The sequence below is a fragment of the Eptatretus burgeri genome, chromosome 5 (genome assembly GCF_056783735.1).
Source record: "Eptatretus burgeri isolate ZD-2024b chromosome 5, Ebu_testis_v1, whole genome shotgun sequence".
NCBI classification, from domain to species: Eukaryota; Metazoa; Chordata; class Myxini; order Myxiniformes; family Myxinidae; genus Eptatretus; species Eptatretus burgeri.
In genome coordinates, this window is record NC_140965.1 from 45041874 (window position 1) to 45056495 (window position 14622).

Consider the following 14622-nt stretch of genomic DNA (forward strand, 5'->3'; position numbering starts at 1 on the left):
AAGTACTCGGGGTTGATTGGTTGTTCCTCGTTTTAAACCATTCCCCGTGATCCAGTATTTCCTCGCATCGCATCAGCATGCAAGGAACAAGCTTGGTAGATTAATTCTGTCTGCAACGGATGTTGATGTAGAAAATGATGCATGGAAAATGAGTCACCACTACAAGTCCCTGGTCTATCCATCCCTTCTGCTGCGCTTGAACAATCACGCCGGCTGGAAACGTGTTTTTGGTCAGTATCTTCTTCTTGAACGTGACATACGAGGGAAGCTTGCCACGCAAGCCTATTTGAGGTGGGTGATCCGCTATTGGACTGTAGCTATTGTGAATAATTCTTCTTTTGATGTGAGACCAGGTGTTCTTCTTTTGTGTTTTATGGCGTTTTGAGCCGCGAGGTTCTACATGCACCACACACCTAAACTCCGGGTCTCTCCGGTTTTTAAATGTATTCAATTTCCGCACATGGTGAATAAAATTCTGTACAAACTCTTAACCTGGACCCATTTTCAAAATTTAAACTGCGGAATTGAGCTTAACAGCAGTTCCGACCGCTACAAAAGTGTTCATTTGGATTATGATTGAAATTCAGCATTGATCGTTTTTAAGACTGATTTTTAAATTATTATTATCATTATTATTTTTTTCAATATATTTTTTATTTTTTCCTTTCTCTATCCATGTATTAACCGCACCCCCCCCCCCCGCCCCTACTTTTACCAAAAAAAAAAAGTGCGGTTTATACACCGGAAAATACGGTACATATTCATATATAGGCATAGGGGAGAAACAACTTTTGTTTTTGGATAACATACAAAGTCTGATGGAAAGACCAGCGATGGCTATGAGTTTTTGTACTTTAAAGGAGTCGATGAGTAGCAGGACTGGAGTTCCACAAATTGGAGAAGGGGATTAATGGCAATGGACGTCGCCAAGATTTACAAGATGTTTAGGTGATGAATGTCTTTGGCTTGTTCGATGGCAGCATCACAAATCCCAGGGATCTTTGATCGATCGATGGCCAACTGGCAGTTGGTCTTGGTCCAAATCTTAGTTTATTGAAAGGATAAACTTAAAGCAACATAAATCTTAATAAATGCAAAGCACAATGCAAAGCAAAATCTGGCTCTTTTCTCTGCTCTCTCCACTTGCACATCGAGTTCACAAACATTCGTGAAAGGCCCTACCTCGAGAAAATACTCTTAAATATGAGACTTATATGGTGCCAGAAACTGCTCATAACTGTGAGGTGGCTCCTCCAAATATGGAAGCACCCAAACACCCACGATTTTTCATAGGCTGGATAATATAACTTTAACATTAATGATTAACACTTGTCACCGTTTTACTCTCATCTACACTTTCAATTGGCTTTGAGCCTCAATAAAATTATAAAGTCCATTATATTTTACAAATTGTTCAGTGTCAAATTACAGCTATACGAGCGTTAACAGTGCATCAAAACACAATGCACCGCCTAACAGTCACTCACCGTATTTTTTGGCGAATAAGTTGATACTTTTATTTTTCCTGGAAGTCTGGGCCTCGACTTGTACTCAGAATCGACTTATTTATGGTTTAAGACATTGAATTGCATTAATAAATAAAAATTGCAAAGCGTGATATTTTCTGAAATAAAACTACTGTATATAATTGTTAATTTATAACGTACTCCAGCAAGTTTCCACAATGTTGTGGATGTGTTCATAGAAAGTGCGACATTGAGCAAACAAAGATATTCCCATAGACATAACATAATCAGGGGAGGGGTGGATGCATTCCTCGATCACATTTTCGGTCACTCGAACATAACTAACCTCACTTAACAACATATTAAAGACAAATATAAAACAAATCAATAAAGAACAAATGAAATGTGCAAATGGGGAAATTAAATGAACAGTTACAGGGGTACTCACCAAAATGTTGGGCCAATATTGCTTGTCGGGATGGGAGAGGTTGTGGGATTGAAGCAATTGAGGACGAGAACAGAGTGAGACATTGGAGAGAGGTGAAAGATGAAAGGAAGCAGCTAAATAAAACCAACAACACCCACATAGATTAACCAAGGTGCAACACGCGGACACTTACTTCCATGTAATTGTACAGAAACAAAGGTCGGGCAAATGGATGAAAAAAGGGACATCCGAATAACAGTACAACGAACACAACTGTTAAAAGTGAGGAAGACACAATGAGGTACATTTAGTTTTTGATAGCTCTGAAGCAGCCTCCAGATATCTCAATTTTAAAGATCCAGAACCACTTTGTTTTTGTAATAATTGGTATTCTCATATTTGTTACACTTATGATGTGTGGTGTGGTGTGGTGTGCTTTGGCAGGACCGTGCACAGTTACTGCAGGAGCTTGAACAGCTGCAGCAATTCCAGCGGTATGTTAAAGCTACAGATACTAGCTCCTCAAAGGCCTTCCTGGGGCCTGAGCAGCAAGCTGTGGCAACCCAAAAGGAGCAGCATCAGTTGGAAATAGCATTTGAAGGTGCATGTGTGCAAGGTGAGCAAATGCATTTGAGATGGGATGATTATTAATTAGAGATTAAAGGTGTACGATTTTCAATACCAGCAAAAAGCTGATCCTTAGGGATGGGATAATTCCTACAGAATTGGGATTCCAGTATGACTTGTACCACCTGCTCCCACCACAGCTATGCCATACAAACTCTATTTACACAGAGGGAATTAACAAGCATTTTATTCGGACAACAAAATTTAAATATGCATTTCAAAAAAATAGACATTATCAAAGCTTTTCGACTCGCACTCCTCAGGATATAACTGCAAGCAGATGAATAAGAAGCACCAAACTCTCATTTATAAAGATACAATGTAATGTCTTAAATGTTGATTGAGAGAAAGAAAGGATGGGCTTTCCTGATTGGTGGAACCATAAAGCATCATGAATAATGAGTGGATAGAAATGAACTATCATGAGTAATGATTAGGCAGAGATGAATCACCAAAGTACCTGTGGAAACGTAATGCTAATTTGCTGAGGGCTAGTTGGGGGGAGGGGAGGGTGTGGTTTTCATGATGACTTAACGTTGACTGTGGTACATTTGTCACACAGTCAAGTCAACAGTCAAAATAGATATGACGTTCAGACAAATTATTTCTGTCAACAAAGAATGGGATTGGTTGACCTGATGAATGTGGCCTCCATTGCACGAAGGTGAGCTAAACTGTGTCCTGCACTCAGGATTTTAAACCAGACAATACAATGTTGCTCTGCACACTGAGGATTACTCAGTAAATGGTGACCAATTGCAGAGGCACAGGGAATAGTTGTTGTACGATGTACATTAATGTACACAAACCAATGAAATGTATAGAGGGAATTGGCATCCAATGCTAATCACTGTGGGAAGCAAGGACAAGCTGACTTGTCAGACGTTAACCCTTCGTTGGAAGAAAAGCAAGGTGATTAGCACGGCTCGATCAACGTCCGATTGATTTAATCCATTGTTCTATCTGTCTGCGGACACAGATCGACACTAAACTTCATGAGCAAGACTATTTTATTATTTTATTTGTTGAACTATTTTTTATTATTATTATTATTATATTATTATTCTGTAATATTATTATTATTATATTGAAGACTTCATTGAACTATTTTAGTTTATAGAGCCATGCATTTCATGGAACACCATGAAAGAGCAGTTCAATATTCCTTCCTCAATTAGATTGATGCATGGCACAGTACAACTAATGGGTAGCTTCGGACCTCCAAATTATGGAATTGGGTTTCGTGTTACAAGAAATCCAGGGATACTTTGTTACTCAAAATAAGGGGACACACAATGCAAAGAATGGTGGAGAATTCGACTTCAAACCTATTAACACTAACAGTAGATGATAGTAAGTGTTAAATGTTGTGATTATGGCACTTAAAGGGATTACAAGACATGAAAAGACTGCACATCAAGACTTCTGGTGCACCGTCGGTTCAATAGTATGCCATAACTGTTTGTGTATTGATTATTTTACAGTTTGCATAAAATATTTAGTGAATATTACTTGCAACTACAGCTTTCATGACTTGATCTATTGGAAGGTTCTTTGGCTGCCTTGTGTGTTCACCAGGTCTCAAGACAAGATTGTCGGTTCAAGACAATCAAGACAAGTTAGTGCCCAATGGATCATTGGTCTCTCCCACGCAACAAGATCCACCCAAACACCTGTATGTATTATCAGAGGTATGTTTATGAAGATTATCATTCTTAATATTTGTTTGAGCTTGTTTATAACTTTGCAGGAGGGAAGTACAGTATTGCATCTCTGTCTCACAGACATAAGTATATCCAGGTAGTGGACAAAAAAAAAATGCAAACACCTGGGTAAATGAGGGACACCAAGCAACAGCTTCCACACAGGTGTGACCCATGTGTTAATTAAGCAAATAGCATCCCAGCATTCTTTGGGTCATGGATAAAAATGCTGCACAGGCCTGGTTGCCCATAATTATGGCGAGCATGGCTGCAAGAGGACAATCCCCCCACCCCCCTCCCCAAATGCCCTCATCCAGAGCACGTGTGGTCACCCAATGGTTTGATGAGCATGACACTAATGTTATCCGTATGTCAATATGTCATGGCTTTCTCAGTCACCATATCTGAACCCAATCGAGCGTTTATGGGATATTCTGGAACAACGCCCGAGATAACAATTTCCACCTCCATCAAACAGGTGTGAGTTGATTGACTTTCTCACGGTAGAATGGTGCCACATCCCTCCTGCAGAATTGCAGATGCTGGTGGACTCCATGCCACGACACCTACAGACCGTAATGGCTGCATATGGTAGCCCAATTCCGTATTCAATGACTTTACATTGGTGTTTCCATTTTTTGTCATATATATATATATATATATATATATATATATATATATATATATATATATATATATATATATATATATATATATATATATATATATATATATATATATATATATATATATATATATATATATATATATATATTGTTGCGAATTTGCACCCGCCGGCGTGCGAACGCCCACGTCACTCGAATCGCGACCGCGTCGCCCACCAGACGGACAATTCAGTCGTGACCCTCCGGGAACTACCGCCCGGAGCCAGTCACGGGTGGGCCTTTCGACCTCACCACAATCGTGCCAATCGGCCACCCGCGTAGGATAGGGTTGTTCGCCAAACTCGACCTACCTAAGTACCCACGTGGATGGTAAACCGGGCGATCATACCTCGCCGCAGGTCGATTCCGGACACGAACCGCTTAAGCAGTCCGTTCCGTGCTACAGTGATAACCGAGCGGTGTTATCGTCGGCCTCGACGGTTACGATTAATTACCGGGCGTATTAAGCCCACTACGAACCCTTTACGTGAAGCAGGATGGAGGGTCAAAAAAGAAAAGACAAAGCGAAACGGGAAAACAGTTCACACAAAGCACATTTATTACGCGACACATGGAAAGCACATATATACAGCCATACACAATCAAAAATGGGCATATAGCAATTAAAACAAAAGCAACAACGACGCAGAGTTACTACCGACTACGCGCACACGCGGCAACACTTATACAGTTCTACTTTACAGACGGCGGCAACACACATTTACTCAAAAGCAAAGGAAAGAAGCCACCCTCATAGACAAGGGAGCAGACGGGCCTGTAGGCCAATATGTGCGCGTGACCTGAAGAAGCGGCCAGGCCCGCGAGACCGGGGGGTCCTACCCACGTCCTCGTGACGCGTTGGCGGACGAGCCGCAGATGTGGCCGCGTGGCTGTGCCCCGACTCCGTGCTCCTTGGCGGGTTTCGTTGGCACGACGTTTGGAGTGGGGTGGGAACAGGGCCCCCTTGTTGCACTATCTCAGCGCGGGGGAAAGGGGGAATTGTTGATGCCCTGGGGGAGGGAGAATGGCTGGCTGGCTTGGGTCCCGCGACGAGCGATCCCACACCCGACCTCGTCGCCGACCGCCGTCCTTCTCACCTCGGACCCGAGCTCCTTGGCCTCTTCCCGCAACTCTTCTCAGCCGATTCCAGAACCCAACTCGATGACACTCTGATGACTTCGCCACCCGACTCGACTTACTTCCCCCCCCCGCTCTTTTCTACTCTCCAACCAAAACTGACTCACTCTGCCCCCCCCCCCCGATCCGCCTTGCGCTCGCCGTTTTATAGGCCGGCAGGAGAAAACAATATGCAAATATCTGGATCAGGATGACCTCTGGGGCGGAGCCACGCTCGCCTATTGTGGGCGTGGAAGGAAATGGAGGAAAAGTGGGCGTGAACCTCCCCTGATCCTATAATTTGCATATATCGATTTCACACAGACGCGCATGGAGGCAGGGCCAAGCCGCTCCGTGCTTGCTAATTGGACGGAGCAAAAGTGGGCGTGTAGCATTCCTGATCCGAATTCTCCCTCGGAAAGGCCGCTATTTGCGCTAGCGGCTCTGTGCGTTCGGCACCAATCGCCGAACGGGCCCGAGACAGCCCGACGCTCAGTGTTCACAGGTGGTGCGGGAATGGCCGTAGAAGGAGAGAGGTGAAGGTGGTAGAGGGTTTTCGGTGGTGGTTTGATGGTTATGGTGCCGTTTGGGAATGGCGGTGATGCGTGATGTGGGATTGAGTTGTGAAGGTAAAGGTCGTGGCTGTTGGTGTTGTTGTTGTTGTCTGAGGGTTGGAGCGTGGTTGGTTGAAAATAAAGATAGAACAGAAAAACGGCTATCTCAAAGCGTCGCAGCCCAAATGAATCACATAAATTCTCTCAATACAACGGGTTTGGGGCTAACTGCACATGTACTTAGAGATATCTCACCTACGGGTCCTGAATGGTGGTTTGCGAATTTCCACAGCCGTAACAATATATATATATATATATATATATATATATATATATATATATATATATATATATATATATATACATATATATATATATATATATATACATATATATATATATATATATATATATATATATATATATATATATATATATATATATATATATATATATATATATATATATATATATACATATATATATATATATATATATATATATATATATATATATATATATATATACATATATATATATATATATACATATATATATATATATATACATATATATATATATATATATATATATATATACATATATATATATATATATATATATACATATATATATATATATATATACATATATATATATATATATATATATATACATATATATATATATATATATATATATACATATATATATATATATATATACATATATATACATATATATACATATATATACATATATATATATATATATATATATATATATATATATATATATATATATATATATATATATATATATATATATATATATATATATATATATATATATATATATATATATATATATATATATATATATATATATATATATATATATATATATATATATATATATATATATATATATATATATATATATACATATATATATATATATATATATATATATATATATATATATATGTATATATATATATATATATGTATATATATATATATATATACATATATATATATATATACATATACATATATATATATATATATATATATATATATATATATATATATATATGATGTATGTTTAGATTGAAGTTAAAATTTGAAAAGGATAACCAACTTTGTTTATCTGGTTGTTCTTTTATTTAATTGTAATACTTATGGCCACTGCATCCTGAGAACAACTACATTCGAAAGAACCCTTTGGCACACCTGAACTCTTAGCCACCTGAAAGGCCTTTTATCTGTAGCTTGATTGGAGTATTGCTCTCCCCTTTATATTGGCACTTCTGCCTCACATCTTGCTTAGCTTAACGCCATGGAGACCAAGGCCTTCAAGATCATTGGAATCTCCCATGATGAAGTGGTCTATGGGCCTATCACTTCTACACATTAGAAAGAGGTCAGTGGTCTCTGGCTTTCACCACCTCCTTTCTGGTCTTGCACCCTCTGCTCTCTCCATAATTTGTCATACCCCCCCCCCAAGTTTCTGCAGGGCGCAAAAACTGTGCTAACAACCCCCATCCGTTGAACCTCCCAAATCCAGAATCGCTGCTCATCTTCACTCATTCTTTCCTCTCTTCCCCCCCCCCACCAGCTCACGCACACTCGTGTAACCAACTTCCCCATTGTCTTCAATCGCATTCTTCCATCCAGGTTTTCAAGACAGCTGTTCACCACATCTCAGATCATCCCCCATCCAAAATCATCTTTTCTACACCAGTTAACGCTCCCCAAGCAACACCTCTTTCCAACTTTCCTGTTTTCCTTCCCAAGTGTTTGGTTCCGGATCCATCTTGTCCATTCCCTGCAGATCCATCCTGTAGTCCTGTATCCATGCCCTCGTCCTCATTCTTCCTCACATCCCTTGTCTTCAAAGTCTCGATATTTTGTCCCTCAACCCTGCTGTTGTGTTTCTTCCCCATCTACTTCTGCTGTTTTTTTGGATACTTTGTCCAGGCTCATATAAGAGTTAACGCACAGAACATATATCAAGGGGAGAAGGAGACAAGAGGGGTGGGAGAGGGAAGCACACCAGCAGTAGGGAATGGAGACATCAGATCTGTGAAGGGAAAGGGATGGGGTATGGAACACGTGGTAAACAAGATGGACAGTACAGGGACTTTCAGGATGAAAAACAAAACACGGAATTTGAAGGCGATGGGTTTGGGGTGGATTAATGGGGGTACAAAAGATCATGGTTTTGGATGGGGCAAGATATGAGATGGTGGTGAACAGCTGTTTTGAAGATCCAGAGGGAAGAGTGGGATTGATCGGAGTGTGGGAGTTTGTTCCAGAGGCAGGGAAAAAGAGGAATGAAAGAGTGAAAGGTGTACAGTGATTCTTGATTTTGGTAGTTTTATCAGAAGGAGGTTGCTGGCGGACCTCGAGCACCCTGCGGAAATATTGAGGGGACATAGCACAGACATAGAAAGGGGGGGGGCAGGCCAGAGAGGAGTCAGTAGAAGACAGAAAGACCACCGACCTGCTTGCGGTGAGAGACCCAAAGACTCCGCTTCATCGTGGGAGATACTGATGATCCTAAAAGTCTTGGTTTTCACAAAGTGGAGCGTAGCTAGGTTGTGAGGCAGTAACACCAGCCCAGAGGGGACAGCAGAACTCCATCAGACTCTGGATGAAAGCTTTGTATGTGGTCAGGAGCTCAGGTGTGCCAAGGAAGGACTTTGCACAATGGAGGATGCCCAGTCGGCGACTGGCTTTGGAGGCCAGCTTGGAAATGTGGCTTTCCTCGGAAAGATGGTGACACACAAAAGCTTGAGATAGAGAACTTCTTCAAGAGTACTGTTGAGAAAGTAGATTGGGGGGGGTGGTTCCAGACGGTCCTTTTAGAGAGAGATAGTGAGAGTGTGAGATTTGTCAGGATTGAAAGACATGTTCCAAGTGTTTGACCAGCTTGTGATTTTATCCAGGTCTGCAAAGAGTGAAGAGGCTGCTGCCTCCCAATCTGAGGGATGAGAGATGGGGATAGCAGAGGGTGGAGTCATCAGTAAAGAGATAAAGATGATTTTCTAGAGTCAGAGATCATTGATGAAAACGAGAAAGAGCACAGGGTCCAGAACAATGCCTTGAACTCCAGCCTGGACAGGAAGAGGGGATGAGAGAATTCCATTAAGGGCTCCATGTTGACTGCGACAGGAGAGGAAGTCGACGAGCTATGAGTGGAAATTGCCTTGGATACCATAAGAAGAGAGTTTGGGAGTTTGGTGAGCAGTGCGGGGTGCCAGATCGTATCGAAAGCTTGCGATATGTCTGGGAAGATGGCTCTGATCTCATGCATGGCATTGAGAACTTCCACCCATTGTTGGGAAAGCAGAATCAGCATGTCCAGGGTAGAGTGACCTGGTCTGAATCCAAATTGATGATCAGAAATCAAGCCATTGGACAAGAGGAAGGATTTAATGTCTGAAGCGATGATGGATTCCACAACTTTGCTGATGATTGGGAGCAGGCTGATTCGTCTGCAGTTACAGGTATCTGTTTTTGCACCTTTTTATGCAGAGTGGTGATGTTTGCCGATTTCCAAGCAGATGGCAAATAACCTTGAGCAAATGAGAAGTGAATAGAGCAGAGATTGTGAGCAAGAGCAGCAGAGCATGATTTTAAGACGCGTGGGCTGATGCCGTCTGGACCGGTTGCAGAATCAGAGGCTAGGTTTGACAGCACGCTCTCCACCTTGTCTGGAGAAAAGGTCACAGAGTCGATGAACAGCTGGGTGCAACTGGGTATGGTGGGTACAGAAAGTGATGGGTTTGGGACACAAGATTTTGCAGCAAATACAGAGTTTCGGCATTCAGCCTTTTGATGGGCAGGGTCAGCTGTGCAGCCATTTCAGGGAAGGGAGGGGATGGAGGGGGAACGTACTCCAGAAACAGACTTAACCAGATGCCACCATAATTTGGAGGAGGGAGAAAGGTTTGAGAGTTTCGACTTGAGATGAGAAAGATGTTGTTTCCTGGCTCTCCTGAGGGTAGATGCACACTTGTTCCGAGCTTTTTTGTGGAAGAAACCGAGATTGTCTTCAGTTGGATTTGCCTTCCGTGAGGCAAAGACAAGTTGTTTCAGGGCAGCTGCCGCACCAGGAGCTTCTGTGTACCATAGGTGGCAGGAAGGATATGACAACTGAAGATGAGATGTTATAAATCTGTACATGAGAGAGAGTAAATTTGTTTGAAAGAATTCCCAGGATGAGTTGTCAGAGAAAGTAGAAATGGGAGACCCGTCGTAGAAGTTTGACGGCTGCTTTGAAGTCCCTGCCAGTCAGACTGGGTGAAATGCCAGGCTCGTCAGCGCTGTGGTGGTTCTCTAATAATGGCCAGAGAGATGTTCACTTTAACAAACATATGGCTAGATGAACCAATTGGAGCAGAAGAAGAACAGCAGATATTTGCAGGGAAACTGGTCAAAACGAAATCCAGAAGAGATGGAGTACTGTTGGCTGAGATTCCGGTCGGGAAGTTGACAGATTGTGTCAGTCCCAATGAGTCGCAGAAGTCCTTTGCTGAAGTGCCTGAGACGCGTACCCACACCCAGACAACTGGCATGATGACAATTAAAGTCACCACATATGAGGAAGAGAGAATTAGGATGAGTGGATCGAAGTTGATCCTTGTTTTCAGGAGCGAGATGTAAACGGAGTCATCACTGTTTGTTGGACGGTACAACACACACATAAATAAGAGGTGGTTGTGGAGGGGAAGCCATAGCCAGAGGTATTCCTGGGGCTGTGGTGGAATGAGGGCAGTGCATGGAGAGTGAAGAATTGAATTTTTGATGGAGACAACAACTCTGCCGCCAGAACGAGGCTCAGGTCTATCATACCGGAGGAGGAAGTAACCAGGGAGAGATACGAAGAAGTCAGAGACGTCTTGAAGGAGGAAAGTTGCTGTTAAGCAGATTGTTTGGTTTGTCAGTGGCAACTTGTAGGGAGAGATCTATCAGGTTAGAGTGAAGACCTTGGATGTTTGAGGTCCACACCGTTAAGGAAGAGGGAGGGGAGGAGGCTTCGGGTGCAGGAGAGGGGAGGAGATGGAGAAGGTAAGATGAGGGAGGAGAGAGGGTGGTAGGAAGAGCTGTTGACAGTGTGTCAGAGATTTCAGAAGAGCTAGGAGAGAGGGCTGGATGGGGAGGAGGACAAAAGGCTCAGTGGTAATGGGATGAGGCACAGTGGGGAGTAATAAAAGAGTTTGCAGATGGAAGAAGAAGCTTGGAGGAGGTGGAGGAATGAGTTGGAAGAGGGTGGGGGAAGGAGACAGCTTGGTGGATGTGAGAGGGGGCAACTTTGAAAGGAGGGAGTGAGGGAGATTTGAAGGGGAGAGATGAGGGGGCTGGAGATTTGAAGGGGAGGGATGAGGGGGCTGGAGATTTGAAGGGGAGGGATGAGGGGGCTGGAGATTTGAGGGAGAAGGGTGAGTGGGGAGAATTGAGGAAGGAAGGGGTGGGGGATTTTGGAGAAAGGAGAGGGGGAAGAGAGTGAAGTTTCTTTTGAAGAGGGAGGGGTGACAGGGAATCTTTGAGAGGGAGGGGAGATGATGAGTGCAAGCTTGGCCATGGGGGAGGAAGGAGAAAGAAGAGATGAGGAGAGGGGAAGGATGAGACTGGGTCGTGGTATAGTGAAGATGGGAGTGGGTCGGGGGAGGAACAAGAGTTGAGGGGTGGGAAGAGGGCGAGGTGTGATGAGAGGAAAGAAAGAGCATGTTTGAAATGTTGAGGAGTGCACTGATTGAGAGAGTGAGATACAGAATCTGTTAGGTTGGAACGGAGCGCACAGATGTTTGAACACAACACAGTTTGGTACAACAGAGGAGGAGGAGCTGTTCGTAAAGCAGAGGACAGTGGAGAGGTGCTAAGAGAGGAGGTAGAATGAGGGACAAGATGGGAGGGGTAAGGACAGGGTATAACAGGTGAGGTGTTAAGAGGAGGTATATTTGAAGAGGATGAATGAGCACTGAAGTTGGAAAAAGAACAATTGATGGAATACGAACATGCATTGCAAAATGGGATTTTAAGAATGTTTAAGTCAGAGATACATTTAAAGACGTTAGGCGAGGGGTGGAATAAAGGAGAGTTCAGAGAATGGAGAAGGGAAACGCTTTTAACAGTTGGACTTTTTAGACACGGGATCTATGAAAGGTTGAACTGAACTCAGCCTTTTGAAGAAGAAGAAAAACTGTATTATAATGGAGCAGAGAAAAACCATGCGGGAGAAAGAGGAAGTTGAAACTTTTTTGAAACACCATTTTTTTGTTTTTGTTTTCAGGTCAGTTAAGAGATGGGTGGAGTAAAGAAAAAAGGTTGAAGAAAAGATCGTGAAGATGTATGGTGAATACCTCCACGATCAAAGTATGAATGGAAAGGTGGCTCAAAAATATATTTTAAGAGATTAAACAGAGGGTATAGTAGGGAGGAAATGAAAGAGTAGGAAAGAGATTGTGGTAAAAATAAAAAAGCTGAAGGTAATAAGGAGAAAATACTGTTACGGCTGTGGAAATTCGCAATACACCATAAAGGGTCCTGAGATCAGTGATGACGCGAAGTTTATGTGCAGATAGGTCCCCACCGTTGTTAAAAGGGAATTTATTCGTGTTCACCGGGCTGCAACTCTTTGAGATAGCCGTTTTTCTTTATCTATCGTTATTTTGAGCCACCATTGCAACAAACGGCCACGCAAACAACAACCGCCACCAACTTCGCCACACCACCCCCACAACAATCACCACCATCTTCGCCACTACGCCCGCTTACGAACGCCATCCTCCGCGGACCACGGTAAGACGGTTTCTGCGGCGGAAACCGTCCGAGAAGGATTGACAAAACAAAAGCTCTTGTGAAGCCTGTGGGGTTTTCTCCCGCCTATTTCCCCGCGCTTGGTGTGAAGGGAAGGGGGAGGGCAGCTCGCTGCCGATTGGTGGATGCACGGCGTGAGGTGGTCGGGGTGGGGGAACGCCCCTTTTCGAGAACCTTCTCGAAGGGAGGCGGAGCCAAAAACGGGAAGGAGCGAAGGGTGGAGCCCCGCGCTATATAAGGCGGACTGCACGCGGGGCTCGCGCTTCTCTTGGTGGTCGTCGGAGGTTCGTTCTTCTTCGTCAAGGCCTCTCTGCTCTCTTGGTGGTCGAGGTCAAGTCCTTTTTTGTCTGGGTCGTCGACGTCATCCTCTCTGTCCGGGTCATGCTGGATCTCTCCCTCTCTCTTTGTCGTCGGGGTGGCCTTCGTCGTTCTTTGTCGTCGAGGTCGAGTTCTCTCTCCCTCCCTCTCGTCTTGGCGTTGAGCGGCCTGTCTGTGAAGGCGCGGGCCAGTGGCGAGTCCGGGCGACCCCTCAGAGACGCAGACGGGAGGCGCAGCCCTGCCGGCGGTGTGGTGCGAACCTGCGCGCCTGGCGAGGAGTGCCTGAGAGAGCTCGCCGACCGTCGCACCACGAGGGTGCAGGTAACCAGCGTCGGTCTCGTGGGCCCATTCCGGTCATCCACGGCCCACGGCCATAAAGGTTTACGAACCCCGTCTACCCCCTTGCCTATGAGGGGGTCATTTATTTTGTTTTGTATGACTGCTGTGGCGCCGTGTCTCCATAAGTAAACCTGTGTAAGTGATTGTGCTTGTAAATAATAATTGTAGTCGGTTGTATTGCTTTCTATTTGCCTTGCTTGTACATTGCATGACTGCCTTGCCTGCATACGTGTAGTTTGAATAAATGTCCTTGTGTGCAATGTATCCCGTTTGTCACGTCCTCCTTTCACCCCTTTGAAATGCCATCTTGCATCGTGGAATGAGTAGTGGGTTTTGAACACCCGAGTAAAGAAGAATCACTGAACCGTCGAGGTCGGCAATAACACTGCTTGGATATCCCTGTAGCACGGAACGAACCGCTTAAGCGGTTTGTGTCCTAAGCCGACCTGCAGCGTGGTGCAAGCCCTCGGTAGGTTACCCGCGCGGGTATTTAGCTATATCGACATTCGGCGATTCACCCTGTTTCGCGGGGTAGAATGCAGACTGGGTTGTGGTGAGGTTAAACCCCACCCGTGACTGG

The 14622-nt window shown here is 43.7% G+C and overlaps 1 protein-coding gene across 1 annotated transcript in view; it reads left to right on the forward strand.

The window, feature by feature from the left end:
- Positions 1-14622, forward strand: part of CEP295 (centrosomal protein 295) — a 75008-nt gene that overhangs the window by 36703 nt on the left and 23683 nt on the right. The window contains 2 exon segments of the mRNA XM_085881663.1: positions 2338-2509; positions 4099-4211. Coding sequence (XP_085737789.1) covers positions 2338-2509; positions 4099-4211 — 285 coding nt within the window.